The sequence below is a fragment of the Microcebus murinus genome, chromosome 14 (assembly GCF_040939455.1).
Source record: "Microcebus murinus isolate Inina chromosome 14, M.murinus_Inina_mat1.0, whole genome shotgun sequence".
NCBI classification, from domain to species: Eukaryota; Metazoa; Chordata; class Mammalia; order Primates; family Cheirogaleidae; genus Microcebus; species Microcebus murinus.
Genome location: NC_134117.1, coordinates 57,998,347 through 58,016,775, shown reverse-complemented (window position 1 = coordinate 58,016,775; position 18,429 = coordinate 57,998,347). Strand labels below are relative to the sequence as shown.

The following is an 18,429-nucleotide window of genomic DNA, read 5'->3' as shown; positions in this document are numbered from 1 at the left end:
GAAACTGGAGACCCAGATGAATGTGCTTAAAAAAAAAATACATGAAAAACTATGATTAAATTGATTTGGGCTTAGTGTCCTCTGGCTCTTGTCTGTCTTACTCTCACTGGCTGTGGTATAGAGAAGAGGTTGTCATTGGTTTCAGGGCCCAGAAGTGAAATAAATGAATTACATTTAGTACTGGAGAGTTTGGGGAAGTCACCCAAAACTGTACATAAAAGGAATGAGATAATTATGAGGGGCTGATTTTTAAATGCAGATTATTAAATTAAATCTCTCTCTAACAGGTGTTGGATGGAGATTGTCCAGATAGGGTGCATCCTATTTATGGACATTTTCCTAGAGCTGTTTCCACCCCCTGCTCCAGTATCTGATTTTATGTACTTCAAAATGCCATTAGTTCACTCGAGTGACTTTAGTTCTATTGACAATGTTAATTCTCTGCCTGTACAAACCAAAGGCTACTCGGATAAGCTGATTTTTGTTTATTATCTGACAAGACTCAAGATTACACTAAACTGATTTCGGTATGTCTCCCTTCACCCTAATCGTATTGGACTTCTCTCGGCTTCACCACTGGGGTCGAATGCCTCCTTGTATTATATTTATACCCCAAATACAAGTCATGTATAATTTAAAATTAGCTACAGTCATTTTCAAAAGGTTATATGTAATTGTGCAGGTTTAAACTATTAGTACATTGTGAGGTTCCTGTGAGTGGTCACACGTGTACTTCAGCTAAGACTGGTTCCAAGTGCAAATCTAAAGGTCTGTTTCTCTTCCACCACATGTTAATTGGTTTGTGCCAGGGCTACTGACGGTTGTGACCAGAATCATGTCAGGCAGGTCTCTGCAGGGTTTGAATCAATATGGTCCTATGTTGTCACTGCCACATAACTTTAATTGTCCCTCTCACTTAGCAATCAGAGCTCGGGCAAGATGGAAATAGCGAGAATACACTTCTAAAGACAGAGAAAGGTCCATGTTACATAATTATAGTGGGAATAAGTGGAGCTGATTAGAAGCTATATCTCTATGTGTGAATGTACGTTGCTAGAGGTACATTGTCTTACATCTTATAGTGCTAGAACACAACTACTTGTGAAAACAGCCAGGGTGCATACAATCCCAGTGTCTTTTAAGAGAGCTGGGACTCTTGCCCAGGACAATCTGAAATGGAAACAAAATCAGGATGATTTTGAAAATGACGCCATGTGCACTGATTCCAGGCTACCCTATTGAACAATTCACAGTCTCGCCAAAGCTAAAATCTTTTTGCAATGCATCCTTATTGGTCGCTATCTGCCGTACTTTTCTGACACTTTGGGGGGTTTTTTTGTTTGTTTTTTTTTGTTTTTTTTGTCTTTTCTAAACTAATCCTCTCTCTGAAGGTGTTTCTGTCAATACAGTCTGGACTTACATCTCCTCCTGAGTTCAATAGAAGAGGACAACTGTTATAATAGCACGTGACTTAACAACACCTGATCCTCGGTATTGGGCCACACGTCCACTGAGAGGTGCGCCCAGGGGCAGACCCTGCTGTTAGAAGGCAGGTTTTTAGAACTGTGTGAACACTTTTAATATATTACCGCTCCTCTGGGAACCAGCTACTTCTCTCCCCACTTCAGAAAACGCATAATGGGACTTTGTGTTTCAATTTAACGTCCCTTGAAAACGGAAATCTTTTCCCTTATAAGAAAAGAAATAGTAAGGAGGGAGACGAAAGGCAAGAGAGAAATAAATTAGACAGTCTCCAAAGCACACTGGCTCAACTGGGAAACTGCGACCAAAGCAAGCTCCATAATAGTATAATGACCTTTAATGAGTGTCTTGGGAAACAATACAGCCCTAGCATAAAAGACAAAGGGCAAAACCCATCATGGCTCTGCTGACACTAATTCAAAATGATTTTCAGAACAACTAAAGAATGTAAGAGAAGTAATCTGATCCGCCCATCTGACCTCACTTTGATTCAAGGGCCCTTCTCCTGCCATTTCTAATTGTCAAACCCTCTGCACTTCACATCTGCTCATATTTAATGAAAAGCCCACTCTCACCACTGCTCTGGAGTCAACCCGGCCCGTCAAACGGGCACCGCCCAACCCCACCACCAGCGAGGGACGCCCGGGGACCGGGCTGGAGCCCTGCCAGTGGAATTCGGCGCAGAGACAGACATGTTTTAATTGGAGAAGAAGGGCTTACGTGGGCCCATGAAGGGGCTCAAATTGAAATGGATTTTTCTAACTTATTATTAATGGTCAAAGGTGAGTGGTCTCACACAGGGACGGATGAAATCTGCTTTTGTTTGATAGAGTGACGACTGATGAAACAGAGAAGGCAAACCTCCCCCGGAGCTGTCAATACCAGTTAGGGCTTGGACACACAGCCCAGAGCTCTGTGTGTTCCACCGTGTGGGCTGAGTAGGGAGGCGCAGGAGGGACGAGACCACTGCGCTCGGAACGTTTCTGAGAGGACGGGACAATGCCACCCCAAGTGTTTCTTCTCCTGGCCCCCATCAACGCTTGGATTAAATTGCAGAGCTGAGAAATCCCTCTAATTGAGGTTTCTCTTGAATAAAATCATAATTACACACACTGGGCACCAAGAGCCCCAGGCCGGGGACGCAGAGTTTGCTTGTGACTGCTGCTGTCGGCCGGTGCCAAGATGTGACATGACCATGGGGCGCTAGCTCAGAGCCAGAGTGGCTTCTTCCCTTTTTCCACTGAGTCTTTGGCCAAGGTTTTAGAGCCTAGGAGTTAATTGAGAACAGCAGTTGTGCGTTAGGCAGAAGGGTAACCCAGGTGGCTGGTAGTCACTTTCTCCACCACCCGTCAAAGAAATGTGGCCAAATGGTGCCACCTCGGCACCCCTCTGCTGTGTCTCCCCAGTGTCTGCCTGGAACCTGGTGTCTTGCTGCACACCGTGGACAGACAAGTTCCTTGTGCAGCTGTGACCTAGGTCATCTGGGTCATGGCATTTGAACTACAGAGAACTCTTGCAGGGAGAATAAAGGGATAAGCATTCAGACGGCGGCATCTGTAAGGATTTTAACAGAAACTTCCTTTCCAAGATTCTAGGCCAATGTGGTTGGGGCAGTCCAAAACTCCTTCTCAGTGCAACCCCCATTAGGTTTCACCTTTAAATGAATTTTGTACCTTGGCACTGTTCTGGGGGAGCAGGAAACCGTAAATCAGAGAGGATGACTCTCTCGTTCTACATCAAAGTTTTCCAAACGCCACTAAGACAAGCTGGATACACAGACCACGCCTCACACCTGAACTTCAGCCTTAAACATCAGCACCTGGGATGGCACACAGTGACATGAGATGCCTCCACACAGATGTAGCACACAGGTGCACTGTGCTGGGACCAGCTGCAACACTGCACGTGTGAGTCACGCAAGTTCATTTTCCATGGGGATTAGTGCTTAAGAGCTAAGTGCTCTTCTTCCTGCTTGACTTCAGTGTAAACCAATCCCTGCTCATGAGAGTTCAGCTGAACCAGCTCTGGCCACTTACAAGGGGAGAGGGTGGATGGCAATATGGTCACCAATAAATGTCCTGGGTGCTCTAAAGAGGAAGGGATGAAGCACAGAAATAAGAATTGTCTCCTACCATCTATGCCACCAAAAATGTGAAAACAAGGTTACAGTCATACTTTAACAGCATCCAAGTCTACAAGTGGAACCACAACCTCTTCTGCACTTGGACAAGCACTCACAATCCCAGTGTCTCAAACTGGAGCTCAGCCATGAGCTGTATCAGTAAAACAGTAAAGTCCACCATGAGGACAAGGATGAGGGGCATCTCAGGAGTCAGGTACACCTCTGCCTTTCCAGCTACCAGCTAGCTGCATGACCTTGATAGGTTCTTTAACATCTCTGAGCTCGTGCGTGACAAAAAAGACTGACCTCACAGGCCTGTGCCATGCACTTGCGGAAATCATGGAGGTTCATGACTTGCATTTTTTGTTGTTATTTGGGATCACAATTGCCACCTGATACCTTAGTTAAACAGAGGCTATATTGTTGGAAAAATAAAATATATTAATAGAACAATCCTTTGAATTAATCACCTTTCTGGAGAAAGTTCTAGAACCCACCAGCCTACATAGGTTGGCAGATTTAGAATACTTTTTCCAGAACACAGGACAAAATCTGGTACTGGAGGAATGAGATACAGGTTAGAGAGACACAGTAAACAAAAAAAAAAACAAAGAAAGAAAAAAAGAAAAAGAAAAAAAAAGAAAGAAAAGAAAAATATACACCCATCTGCATTGAAACTCTGCGGTATTTTGGACACTATGTAAGAAACTATCTAAGCTCACTAAAAGCAACTTAATACTAGAGCTAGCTTGTTCTCACTACACCCTTTTCCTTCCTCCCTTTGATATAATCCAATTTATAGCCATTCTTAAAATATTAAGAGGTACATGTCCACATACCTCTATATTCATATAGTATGTGATATGCTGTCACTTAAATTTCCACTTGTATTTATTTAAAGGGGAGAGAGGACGACTGCAGTGTCACAGTCCTGCACGCTATTGCAAGAAGCACAATGAGTTAAAACCCGAAGGGAGGCCTTCCCCGGCACAGACACAGAGACACAGGTGGCTGGGGTGACACATCACCACACACGAGACCACAACAGGGGGGAAACATCAGCCCGACTGACTCACAGAACCACAGGGCACAGCACAAGACAGGGATGGTACCACAGACAGCACAGACATGGAACTGCGTGTGTCGAGGTTAAACTTACAGGCACGGAAACTGGTGGAGCAATCATTAACAGAGACAGAAGAAAGTGGGAAGGCTCTCTCAAGGGTGTCCACGTTACCACGCACACGGCCTGACATGCACGAGCAGTCACGCTCAGAACGTCCGCAATCAAAACAACATGCCCGTCTCATTCTCTTGTAGATGGACATCTTGGCTATAACCATGTGGTTGGATGGGAGGAGAGGAAGAGTGGCAGTTAATGGCAAGGTCACACACAGCAAGGCAGCTGGAAGGGAGCTGAAGGGATTGAACACAGGTCTTAGTTCACGTTAACAGTCTTGACCCAGAAAAAAAAATGCAGAGTGATTGTTCATAACAGTTTGGTTGTACATCAAAAAAGCAGTGAAAATATAAATTGCCTTTATCGTCCCCCAAGGCTGTTGCGGATTAGTTTTGTCCCCTAGGCAAGCCGGTGACCACAGGAAAAGGGCATGGCTGAATACGGTCGAGTTCTTGAGTGAGAAGAAGAGCAAATTACACACAGCAAAAATGTAACCAGCATTTTTCCCCTGGCACAATTAAATACAGGAGGACAAAATATACACGCTGCCAATCAATTAAATTAATTGCTTATTTGGTACAATAAATGGTTTTTGCAAGATGCAAAAAATATCTCTCATATGTAGGCTTTCTAATTTCCATCCATTTCTGGGCATTAGGCAGAGCCTGGGACAAGCTTTCATCAAATTAGATGTGAAACGATTACGTGTTAATATAGAATCTGAGGATGCCTTTGCTGAACTTCCCGAGAGTGAGTTTACATGATGGCTACAGGAATTTAAATTTACTCTTGACAGAACAAATATCCAAATCTGTCCACATAAGAAATGCAGCTACTCAAGACTAACGCTGCAGATTTGACATTAAAGGCAGTTCACAAATAAGAAATCACCCAAAGCATATAAGATGTTGGCCTGTTGGAATGCATTTAGCTACTCATGAATGTATTTTCTGCTTAAAGCTGAGAGAATCTAAAAATCACATCTGCTTTTCTCTGCCCACCCACCAGAAATTCAGAAAGCAATCAAGATATTGGTTTAATCAGGCTATTAATCAATCATACTTTTTTTTCCTATATAGAAAGCATTGGCCAAAAATAGATTAAAAATTATAAAACATGAAACAAGAGAATAGGTCCCATGTGAAATATTTTATTGGGCTTTGCACACAGCATTGATAGCTCTTCTAAAGCTGGTATGGTAGGTTCTGTACTCCCCAGGGATCTAACCTGAGTTCTAACCTGCAAAAGTTGCTGGAAGTCACTGTAGAAATTTCCACTGCCCTTCACCTTTACTCTTCAAGTCAATTTATATTTCAGTACAACAAGAGAAACTTTTTGTACCTCATTTTGATGCTACAACAGGCAAACATGTTTGCTTATCACTTAGCATGAACCAGCCTGCTTCTCTCACAAGGTGGGAGAAGAATTCATATTTATTCCAAGCATCACAGCCAAACAGTAAACCTCCACTGGAGAGGTGTTATTCCCTGTGCCCACACCTTCCATTTTGAAAGTCATCCTCCCCTCCACCTTTCTTTTTCTTTGTAGAGAATGGTTGCACTCTTATTTTAAAATATGGCTTGTGGTTTTGCCCTGTTTGAATGTTACAGTCACCAGGAAGAGGGGTTTAAATCTCTCAAATGGGTCAAGTCCTGTTCTAAGACCTTTATGACTTGCCATACAGTATATTTGTCAAGCAAGGGTAACGTTATGATTGTGAAGAACAGGCACTGGGGGAGATGAATGAGAGATCTCTTCAGCAGCAACTCCATTCTTGTAAACTTGGTTCACATTTTTAGTGACATGTTCTTTTAGCATCCTAGCTAGTCTGTTGTTCAGGTCATCATGCAGCCCCAGCCCTGTTCAATGGGTGGTAGATCATTCCTTTGAGCTTAGCTTTTACCAAAAAAAAAAAAAAAAAAAAAAAGTTCCACTATAGCATTTGAATCAGAGCTATTTGGAAGGCCTGGTGTGAATGCCCAGACATTCCAAACAAACAACAATGGCTGAAGTCAAGAAAGGGGGAGGAAAGTCTTCAATTGAAGACATGAAAATAAATTTATCTTAAATGCATCCAGATCTGGCATACGACTTGGAGATGATTCCCTTGATTTTTCCTTCTTAGTTGTTTTACTGGAAATATTGATTTGTTATTTATACAGAAGAGGGAAACGGGGATGAATTTTTGTTTCACTGCAGATAAATTGTTTTGAAAAAAATTTTTTAATCAAATGCTGTAGCAGAAGAGAAGCCCATCAAACTCTGAAATGCTATGCTTCTCATTAGCAACAGTCCCTGGTTTTCATTTCCATACTGCCATTTTGGGCTTATATACAATAATAGAATCTGACACATTTATGGGGAAAGAAAGTTCTTATAAATATACCATCTTTTAGGACAAGGAGAGGGATGACAGGGATGGGATAACTTTTGAAACTATTTTGTCAGAGGAAAACATGTCACAATGGGTGATGTAAACCTCCTACTTGATGAGAGTTCAGGAGGAAACACAGTGTCAAACCAGTGGCTCTCAGGGACTGTTTGCAACTGTCATTGTTAGCTGTTCTGGAGACCATGCATTATTCTAAAATTTCATATTGTTAGCATGCAGGAACAGGCTGAAACTGGTAATCGAAGCAGCAAAAAACCATTTGCTATAAGAAGATTAACTGTTAATTATAAGCAGTCACATTCCAAAGCAGCATATGCATAAAAAAGAAAACATGCCATTACTTGTCATTCCTCCCCAGTCATTTTTACACTCACACCAAATGTAAAATAGAAATCTCAAAAGACAAACAAATAACACCACACACACACACACACACAAAAAAAAAAAAAATCAGAAAGAATGACCAATGAGAGTCTCTAAGACAAGACAGAAACAGTTAAAAAAACAATCGAGCCCCACACATTGACAAACCTTCATGAATCACAATGTCTAGACTGAGATGCCACCAACGGGTAGGGTGGCTCTTTTTCTCTACTTCTGCAATAGTCCATTTCCATTGACTCCCTGTCAGGTGTCTTCACCTATGTACTTCAGGGTCCACTTTCTTAACAGGTAAGGCTGATTCTGAACTCCCAGCTTGTGGAATGATCCAGCAGGCTCGAAGGCTATGTGGACTGGCCAGGAACGGATTTCCTCTGGGCCAGTATACAAATCACAAATAAGCTCTTTAACTAAAAACTGATGAAGATTTTCCTTCCCAGTGATGGATGTTCCAGAAGATTTGGGCACTCTGCATGTAAAATGATACTCTCAAGTTGTAAAATAAAATTATATTAAAATTAAGTCGAGGACCTCCTAATGTGTTCATTACCATCCCTCAACTCCCTCAACTCTCTCTGGCTCCCTAATCCTTTATTTTTGTTTCAGTGAATCATGGACATTCAGAACTACTGATATTTAATTTCTATTTCTCAGTGATTGTTTCCTTTTCTAGAACTGATTTGGGTTAGAAGGCTAATTTTAGGTATCAAGAGTTCCACTTAAAACTCCCAAGGTTCGGTTTCAAAGTGCAACTTCGTTATTTATTTAAAACAGAAGTAATTTTCTTATCTACTCTCTGGCCACACCAAGTGTCCTCTCTCCTTTAGTGTTCGCTGATTTTCTTTCTCACATAGTCACCCATGGCTCCCTTCCCAAATCCCAATCCTCAGGAAAGGTTTCCCCGGGGTGACAACGGCCATACAAAGTGGAGCTATGAGGACATCTAGTGGATCAGTGCGGAAGAGCAGCTAGTTCAGAGGCAAGCGGAAGTAGGCTTTCTCTGCAAGGAGCAGAAAGAGGGCCCTGCTGTCTCTAAGAATTGAAATATGGGCAGTGTCATTTCAATTCAATGGCTTCTCGTGATCCACAGCAGATGTTTAGGAGCAGCGGGGATGAAGGGGTGAGAGGTCCTGGGAGATGGTCCCAGGGTGGTCAAACTGGCAACTGGCAAGCACACTGGCTCTGCAGCGGTGGCCAGCAGAGGACTACTTCAGCACCAGCTGGCTGGGTCTCTTCAAAGCCCTGTTGCAGCTTCCTGGGACAGGAGACAGACAAGAGTGTGTCTCTGGCAGGTGTGAATACTGTAGCTACTTGTCATTCTGTCTTAGGGCTCTTGGAACTTTACACTCAATTAATTGCCCCCATAGGCCGACTTAACTCTGGGAAAGCAGAAATATACACCTCCAGGGACTCAGTTTTCTCTTTGGCCCGCATCGTAAGGTTCTTGTTCTTGGACCAGGGCCACAGATTCAAAGAGGTTATGTGGTTGCCAAGAATTAGACCCTGCGTCTCACCTTCCTCCAAAGAACTTGGCCCCAGCAGTTTTACAATTTAAGAAAAAGCTTAAAAAGCTTTTATGTGCTTTTCTTCACCACAATAAAGTGGATAATCAACCAATATTCCCATTATGACTTCCTAGTACTATTTATAGAGACGAAATAGAAGTATTTCCCTAATGGACGTCACCAACACTGTCTGTTTACTCTTGAGTGTTTAAAATGGAAAGATCTCTCAGACATGCTCTCGGAAAACTTTTCCTCTACTTTCAAAGGTCCTGGTCATGAGCGAGGAAACCTGTAGGGAAGTGGCTGCTGCAGATGTAGCTTAGTTACTGCTCCTTCCTTGAGTCAGACTGACAATCAGCTGCTCTCTGCTGGTTGGCACTTCGGAGCCAAGCCTGGAATGGAAGGGAGAGTTGGATTCCATCCTATCCTCAGTGCCATCTGCCTCCTGCATCAGCAACCAAATTGTCAGCCAATTTCCAATTGCAGAATCTTAATTTCCAGGGTGGATTTGAAGGGGCAGGAAAAGCAGTGCTGGATTGAGAGGTCCAGGTGGAGTTTTCCAACTGCTGAGGACAAATATTTTAGGTTTCAAATGGAACTAATTCAAGGAAAGACTGGTGTGGAAGTAAAAAAAAAAAAAAAATTCTGCCACTCAGTTAATAGATACTTTTCAGAACACAATCTCACTTTTAAAATCAGTCCAATGAAGGAAGCATTATTTCCAAGCATGAACCCTGGAGCTGCTTTTTATGTGCTCTGCAGCAACTAAAATTACCAATGAAAATATCCATGGAAGAAAAAGTCCACTGAGGTTTAAGGCTGAGGCAACTGATGAGGCACTGGGGATCAGAGAACATTCCCTCAAGTCCTATAAATGAGGAACGATGTCTTCACTGAGCAAAATTCCTCCCATTAGCTTCTGGAGTAAGAAGAAAGGTCTTCCAGGTGGTTTTCCAAGAACAGAAAGAGGAGAAAGAGAAAGCTTGTTAATGTCAGCAGCACAGAGCACACCGAGCTAGGTGATTCCGCCCTCAACAACTGTACCGTGGCTGGGGAAGACAGGCGTATTTGGCACTGGAGTTGTTTGCTGATGGACATCACATTTTCCCTCCAATTCTGAAGGAGCATTAGCTATAGCATATGTAGCTCTGTAGATACGAAAGTGGCTCACGTCCTCAAGCCATCCTTAAAAAGGTCCTGCAGGTGAAGGGAGCCACAGCGTCTATTTTGGCAGAATTGTGCATTGAACTGAAGAAAGTCATTGCTTTGTTTTTACATTGAACAATTTATACCCTCCAAACACTGACAACCAGCCAAAATCAGATGATCAACTTGCCTCTTCTGCTGCAAAGGAACATGAAAGGACCAAGTGCTGAAACATCTTCTCCAAGAGCCACTGGACTGAAATGTTCTACAGGTTGGGTCTCATTTTCAGTGGAGTCTTATGTACATGAGTAAGCACCCAAAGCTCATTAGCTGGTACCTCTGAGAGCAGCATTGCTGTAGTCACATTGCTGGCCTTAAAAGCTCCTCCTCAATGGTCACATCTTAATTGAGTGAGAGGGCATCCTATTCCTTGAGTAACTTGGAGGCTCAAAGACCTGCACTGACTTGTTTAGATGTCTACATAGCTCATTGGTAAAATGGAACCTTCTCCTTGAGTCATCTTTTCTGTCTTAAACAAGTGAATTGATCTTCAAAGATGTCTGACTAACACTCACAGAGGAAGTGGGTGTGTCCTACTGGGTACTGACTGAAAAAGAAACTTATTTTAAAGCAAGGGAACTTCATAGACTGTAGGAAATAATTACCACTGTGGAAATACTTGTCTCCAATAAGGCAGTGTAGATACTTACAGTCTCTAAGTCGAGTCTCGAGTTAATTCTCTAGCAAGTGCCTTCTCATATATAGAGGCACATATACTATAATAAATACATCTCTCTATGAAATATCTCTTACTCTTATATGTAAAGATGAACATTTTTACATATAGAGTACTGGTACATACCATATATATATCACAACACAGGAATATATATGTAGCATACGTGTTTCCTTCAGAAGAGGAATTCAAGCTCAACATCAGTGGAGACCAAGTATAATTTGTCAGAGGCAAGCATGACAAGGACCCCAATTGACAAGGCATCTATAGCTACAGTGGTAATTACCTCAGCCTAATCAGCGTCCCTTAAAAGTCCTAAGACAAAGCCTCCAAGAGAAACACACTGCTGTCAATGTCTTATTTTTAAGTGGAAAAATAAGACAGTTCCGGAAGCTGGCCAGAGCTGGGGCCTGGGGCGGATGGACGGAGAGTGGGCCCCCTATAGACACTCCAGCTCCAGGCTACTCTGCAGACTGCACTGGGGGGTGAGGGAGTTGGGGCATGATGTCACCGCTACATGCAACATAAATACCAAAAGTAAAAAAGAAACTAAAACTGTACAGAAAATAAAGAAGTATCTCTTCTAGGGGAAGACAGGGGGAACTAGACTCCGGGCTGCTGGGAACCCGTTTTACTCACAATATATCACTACCAGTGTGCAGTTAAAATAGAGTAGGGGCCGTATTCCAAGGCAGCAAAGAGAAAAAAAAATAAATCAAAGATACATCAATGATTAGAAGTTAAAGAAAATTCCTTCAAACACATCAATCTAGACATGACTTGTCCCCTAGGAGTCCACCCTTTGGCAAACTTTTAGAGGCTGCGGGGGAAAAAATGTAAATCATTAGACCAGGTTTGTTATGCAGAAAAAGAAAATGGGTAAATAGTAGACCCTGAGAGCTTGTTCCTTGGCCAGACAGCTGAACTGGACCCTCTTCCTTGATGGAGAGCTACAAAAAAATGGAAAGAAATGCAAAAGTTAAACTGTATTACCACAGGATTTCCAGAAATGGAATGTCCACACTCGTTATTTCTCCAGATAATATAACATGAAATGCTGAAGGTTACTGAACAAAGTGAATAGGAAGGTAGGGGTGGGGGAGGCAGGGGAAGAATGGGTTGGGGGAGGAGGGTTAGGAGCTGTGGGTAAGGCCAGTGACTGTCAATAGTTCTGCTTTCATGGAATGTATCACTCCAGGTGAATTATCAGTACCTGGACTAAGGGATTTGGACAAGTGACTCCATAGGTCAGCTGCCCTCTCCAACTTACACAGGGCACCAGGCAATGTCCACCCAAAAGCACAGGAACCCTCTAATGCCTTATGAACCATCCTAGCGCCTTCTAATCGAGGTTTCTTTGAAACCAAAACATATCTTCTCCAATTTCCTCACTTGCTCGTCCTGCATGGGGAGGTTTATGTTCAATAATTAATTTCATTCTAATCACCCCTCCACTCCAGCTGCATTCTGGAGCTCACACACAGCTGCATTCTGCCCTCCGTGCGATGGCCTTTTAATTAGGAAAAGCAATATTTGGATAATTCTGGTTGCAATCAAATATTAACCTCATAGCCAAGGGTCTCTGGGAGATGAGGGTGCCACGGTTGGGGAAAGGGACGGGGGATGCAGAGAGAAGAGAGCAAGACATGTCACACTGGCGTGGCTCTGCAGGCCTTTTGCAGCCATCTGTGCCTTGCATGATGGGAGATCATGCCCTTCACTAGGGCAACCCACTTTAAGGGAAAGGAAGAGAACAAAATGATTTCCAACAATTATGTGCCTCTCCCTCCAGGATGAAGCTGAAGACCGCTGACCACTGCTGTTTACTTGCCTGGAACTATGATGGAAAAATACTCTACAGGCCAAACCCTTATTTCTAGGGACTTTACAAATTGTCTGCCGTGTTCCACTGCTGTGTCCTATGAGGGATGTTCCAGTATTAGAACAAGAGTCAGAGACGTCCCCCAAACACTCCATGCTCATTCCTGCCTTTGCTCTTCTCCCTACCTACATCGGGTCTCAGACTCAATGTCACCTCCCAATGGGACCTTCCTGACCTTCCAAGCTATAAAATATTTCCCACACGCTCAGGCAGTCTCCTCTCCCTTCTTAGCACGGGGCTCTCTCTGAGTTTATGTAACTGTTGACATGATCATGGTTTGTCTCCGTTCACTAGAGTGACGATTTCAGGAAGACAGGGGTTTGCCTTGTCCACGGCTCAACTCCTGACACTAAGCATAGCACCACAAAGCAGGTACTCAAAAATATGTCAATGGAGAATCGATAGGCGAGTCATAGTCTTGCCATTTCATTGATACCCCTGTGGGGTAAGGCACTGGCAAATACCCTGTCGTGAATTTCTCATTTCTCTCCTGCCTTTTCCAGCCCCTCACTATGAGAGTCTCCTTACAGGAGAGGTCGCCCTCTTGTATCTGTTACTCTCTTTTACGTGCTTGTACCCTTGGGATGTTGTGCCCCTTCTGATGGAAATGACCCCGGAGAGCCGGGCAACTGAGCTGTGCTTCTGTGATCACAGCAAACCAAGCAGGGCTGGGGCCGACTGCCTCGTGGGAAGGATCCTCTGAGTCATGGCGTCTGGGGGACAGGGTAGGGAGTGCAGGTGTTCTGTGCCTTGCACTCTCTTAGATGCTCTTCCTGGTGGGTTGTCAGAATTCTCAGGTCCCAAGAAGTTAGAGTCTTTTGTTCTGAGATATAAATAAATACTCATCTTAGTAAGGTCACAGAGTTGGGGAGGGGGACCATGTGTGTTAAGTCAATGGGAAAGAGGGAGGCAAAACAGTGGGCCTAAGCTGCCCCAGACTTGGGGACCAGCCTGAGAGGATTTCTACAGAAACTTCTCCAAACCAAGAGTGTGCCCCATGGGCATTTGCCCCGGAGTTTGGGTGATATCCCTGTGCTCCAGCAGAGTGATATTTATTTCTTACTGGGTTTATATTTTCTGTGTCCCACGCCCTTAGGAGTGCAGTGGAAAAGGTCCTTGCTTCATTGGCAGATCCAAGGAATGGTGCTCTTCTGTCTGGTTTCTGCTTGTGAAAAAGTATGTTTACGAGGTGATCTTTCTAGACGTTCTTACTCATCTGACCCAAGATCACCCATCTCGCCCTTCCCTTCTGCAAAAACCATTAGAGGACTCAGAGAACAAGTATCAAAAGAGGTCTTTGGGCGAGTCTGGGTCCCCGTACATGGGCTATGCCACTGTCTGCAATCTCATCCTCTCATTAAACTTGGAAGCTTAGTTTCCTTTTTGTAAAATGGGATTAATAACACCCCTTGCCAATTACACAAGGTTATGGTGAGGATCAAAGCAATGACCCCAAGGAGCTTTTCAGACAATAAATCACCTTAGGAAGGAAAGCATCATTGTTTTTGTTTTTTCTAAGGTTGAGAACAATTTCTGTTAGGCAACAGAGCATAATCACTGCAAGAGGCACAGCCTTCCCAAAGCCAAGGCCACTATAAGTCGTGGTATCTCAGGAGATGGCAAGCCACTGCTCCTGGCTCACCCCATCTTTCTCAAGAGGCCCCGCTGGCAAACTGCTTCACAAGGGGCTTGAGGTGGGATATGTCAGAAGCTACTGAGCCCAACCTAGCCTATCCTAAAGAGCAGTGGTGCCTGAGCAAGAGCGCTTGAGGTCGGCCTTTGGGACAATGGCGACCGAAGCTCATGGACGATGGCATCACAATCGACAACTCTGGTGTTTGGTACCAAAACCTGCAGAACTCCCAAAGAGAAAGAGAATCAACTCCCATTTTTGGAGCCCGAGTCTTCAGACTCAGTTTCCCTCTCAATCCTAGTGGACTCAGTGGCCCCATCCACTGGAAATCACTATACAAAAACAGTCCTCGTCTACGGCTGTCGCTGCCTTCCTCCTTATGCATCGTACTTGACTATGTCACACTGGACACATCTGACCCAAGAGGTGAGGATTAGGTACTAGGTTCACTCCCGGGTGTTGAGGGTGGTGATTGCTCATCCTCTGCTCTGACAAAGCGAGGGCGGGTATTTATTTCCCGTCTCTTTAAACTGCGGGGCGAAACACAAACATATGCAAGAAAACTCTTGATGTTCAGTGTTTCTCTAATAGGAAAAGGAGAAGGAAAACGGATTTCGGGGGGAATAGGGAGGAGAGAGGGAGGGGACGGGGAAAGAAATACTACTTACGCCGTTTGCAGCCGCATTTTTTTATTCTTTTGGGATCTGTGATGTCATCATGACAGGCCTTGCAGTAAAAAAATGCCCTGGAGAAAGAGAATGGAAAAACTGACACATTTCATAATCCACCCAAATGAAATGAGTACCACATTTCCTCCGCGGCGGTGCCAAATTAATGAAACACGCCAGCACTAATTTCCTTTAATCTTTTGAGAGGTTTAGACGTTTGCAGACGGAAATGTTTGTTGCAAAACCGTCTCTTTCAAACACAGAATCCTGTGATTGGAGTTAGTGCTTCTTTTCATAAACTCCCATTTGCAAAGGCACCGGGAGGGAGGCTGCTGACGTGACACGCCGCGTCTGCTGGCTCGTCTTTCGTTTTTGAGGACAGTGGTCGAAGCTGCTCGTGGGAACACGTGGGCAATGAGCCCTGGGCCCCTGGTGGGGGGTTTAAATGCAACTCGGAAAGCCCCTCAGTCTGCTCAAATGGATATTAAAGGGGGCAGAGATATGCCGTCCCTCAGTCAAATAAAAATATTAACCTTGTCACTTTGGAAGCACCTTTTCTTGTCAGCCAAAGTGAAAGAGAGTCCGGGAGGAGGGTGGAGAGGGAAAGATAAAAGCCACGAGCCAGGCAGCTCTCCAGCAACCCACCTCTAGGGTTTCACAGCCCACTTTACTCCAAAGCTGGCTGGGCCACGTCCCATTCTATGCAGCCCTGAGGTCTTGTACTAAATGATGGTTTTCTTCTTACTGCAGAGCACAGCTCAGCTGACCACTGGGAAGAGCAGAGGCTATTGAGGGGTGGGTGGGTAGAAGGGGTCCTGGAAGAACCAATCAACAACAGAACCCCTAATCTGACCTAAGTGTCCATATGCGATTCTAAAGGGCATTTGTTGTGTCAAAAGTATTCTGGGCAAGGCAAAATAAGATCGTTCAAGCACTACCTAAAAGCAAAGCACCTAGAACAGCACAAGAGGCCTGTGTCCTTTCAGTACCGGGGAGGTGATAAAATTCACTGGAACAACCTTACAACCTTCTGTATCCAGAAACTAACAGATCCTTGGCTTGGCATCTTTCCCCCTGCCAGCGTGAACTGAATGCCAGGGATAAACACGGTCTTTCCTTGACCAGGGCTGAAGATATAAACACAAGTCTTGACCTTTTAATGTTTTTCACAGGACTTGGATTTATAATTGGTACTAGCTGGACACCAGTGGTAAGACTATTGGATCCAGAAGAGACCTTGGAGATCTTGCAGCCAAGATCTCTGGGACTCAGTGTCCTCATCTATAAATTGAAGAGGTTGTCATGGCCTGTTCAAAGTCATCCTGGCCGGGTGCGGTGGCTCACACCTGTAATCCTAGCCAAGGCGGGCAGATCGTCTGGGAGGCCAAGGCGGGTGGATCGTTTGAGCTCAGGAATTTGAGACCAGCCTGAGCAAGAGCGAGACCCTGTCTCTACTAAAAAAATACAAAGAAATTAGCTGGACAACTAATATATAAATATATATATATATGTATATATATACATATATATATAAACAATTAGCCGGGCATGGTGGCGCATGCCTGTAGTCCCAGCTACCCTGGAGGCTGAGGCAGAAGGATTGCTTGAGCCCAGGAATTTGAGGTTGCTGTGAGCTAGGCTGACACCATGGCACTCTAGCCCCAGGCAACAGAGTGAGACTCTGTCTCAAAAAGAAAAAAAAACAAAGTCATCCTGTGCTGGGGTTTGGCCAGCCCCAGGGCTTCCAAATCAAAGTCCAGTGCTTGCTCTACCCGAGCACCTCCTCTACTACTTCTCTACGTGCCCACTGTCAGCCATGGGCAGAGAAAGGAAAGCTGGCTGATGGTTTACCAGGTGTGGCAATAAGGCTAAGTAGGCACCCAATCAGGGAGGGAAACAAAGGAGAAAACATCCAAATTGGGGAAAGTAACTTTGCTTCCACTTCCTTTGGCTATTGTCTCCCCCATTTGATGCCCCTAACACATAATAATAATAATAATGGTAACCATCCTAACAGCTAACATTTTCAGAGCACAGGCTATAGGCCAATTGCTATTCTAAAGCATTTTACAAACATCAATATATTTGATTCTCAAACAACCCTTTGAAGGTTGTTCAAAGGCTCTCTGTTTCACACATAAGGAAACTGGAGCACAGAGAGATTCAGTGACCCACCCAAGGCCACACAGCTAGGTGAGGCAGAGCCAGGATGCAAATCCAGGGAGCCTGACAGAGCCCAGGGTCTTAAACCTACTATGATGAGATGACAGGGTGGTGAGCCCGGATACACTTTTGAAAAGATAAACCATGATTACTCCATGCATTGAAGCTGGATTCTTTTTTAAATTTTTTAATAGACAAATAAAGATTGGATATATTTAAGGTAAACAACGCGATGTTCTGAAATATGTGCACATGTGGAATGGCTAAATCAAGCTAATTAACCCCTACATTATTTCACATACTCATCACTTTCTGTGATGAGAACACTTAAATTCTATTCTGTCAGTGGTGTTCAAGTCTACGATACATTGGTATTAACTGCAGTCACCATGTACAGTGGATCTCTTGAACGTATTCCTGTCTAACCTAAATTTTGTATCCTTTGGCCAGCATCTCCCCATCAGCCCCACCCCCAGGCCCTGGGAACCACCATTCCACTCTCTGCTTCTCTGAGTTTGACTTTTAAAGATTCCACATACGTGGGATATCACATGGTATTTGCTTTTCTGTGCCTGGCTTATTTCCCTTAGCGTAATGTCTTCCAGGGTTAGGCAAGCAAGGTTCATGCATGGAATGAGGTGAGGGCTGGGGCCTGACCCAGGTGACCCAGAGGCAACCCCCCCACTGGAGGACACAGAGCATCTCAGCTCTAGCTGACCTTTGCCAAGTGGCATTGTTCTGCAAGCATCCCTCTCTTCCCCATCCACCTCTGCCTCTGTCAGGCTCACCTGGCAAAGTCCCTACCTCACCGCACACCCGCACCTGAGCCACCCAGTGTCGCCAGGAAGAAAGCACGCTGATCTCATTTTAAATCCACAGCTGCAGATTCCAGGGGCCTTTTCCCACCCCCCACTGGGATCCGCTCCATTCTCCTGGTGCTTGTTTTCCCACCCTCCAAAACAGCTCTCTCTGCTCCCTTCTCCATGAACTCTCCGGCTCACCGCACCCCTCCCACGCACAGCCTTCAGCTGGTGACCTTGCGTCACACATGATCAAGAAGGCCAGCTCTGCCTCCCACAAGGATGGCCTTTCTCGTCTCCCGTCCTCTGGTTTCCTGTTGCATGTGGCCAGTGGGAAGG

At 44.5% G+C, this 18,429-nt stretch overlaps 1 protein-coding gene across 27 annotated transcripts in view; it reads right to left on the bottom strand.

Moving 5' to 3' along the window:
• KCNMA1 (potassium calcium-activated channel subfamily M alpha 1) overlaps positions 1–18,429 on the bottom strand; it is a 722,512-nt gene that overhangs the window by 118,487 nt on the left and 585,596 nt on the right. For 23 of the 27 annotated variants that reach the window (XM_076010104.1, XM_076010105.1, XM_076010108.1 and 20 more), the window contains one exon: positions 15,128–15,204. In XM_076010104.1, coding sequence (XP_075866219.1) covers positions 15,128–15,204 — 77 coding nt within the window. Of the gene's footprint in view, positions 1–4,763; positions 4,938–11,583; positions 11,593–15,127; positions 15,205–18,429 lie in introns of all 27 variants that reach the window. The other 4 variants (XM_020280451.2, XM_076010113.1, XM_076010115.1 and 1 more) reach the window with 2 other exon arrangements.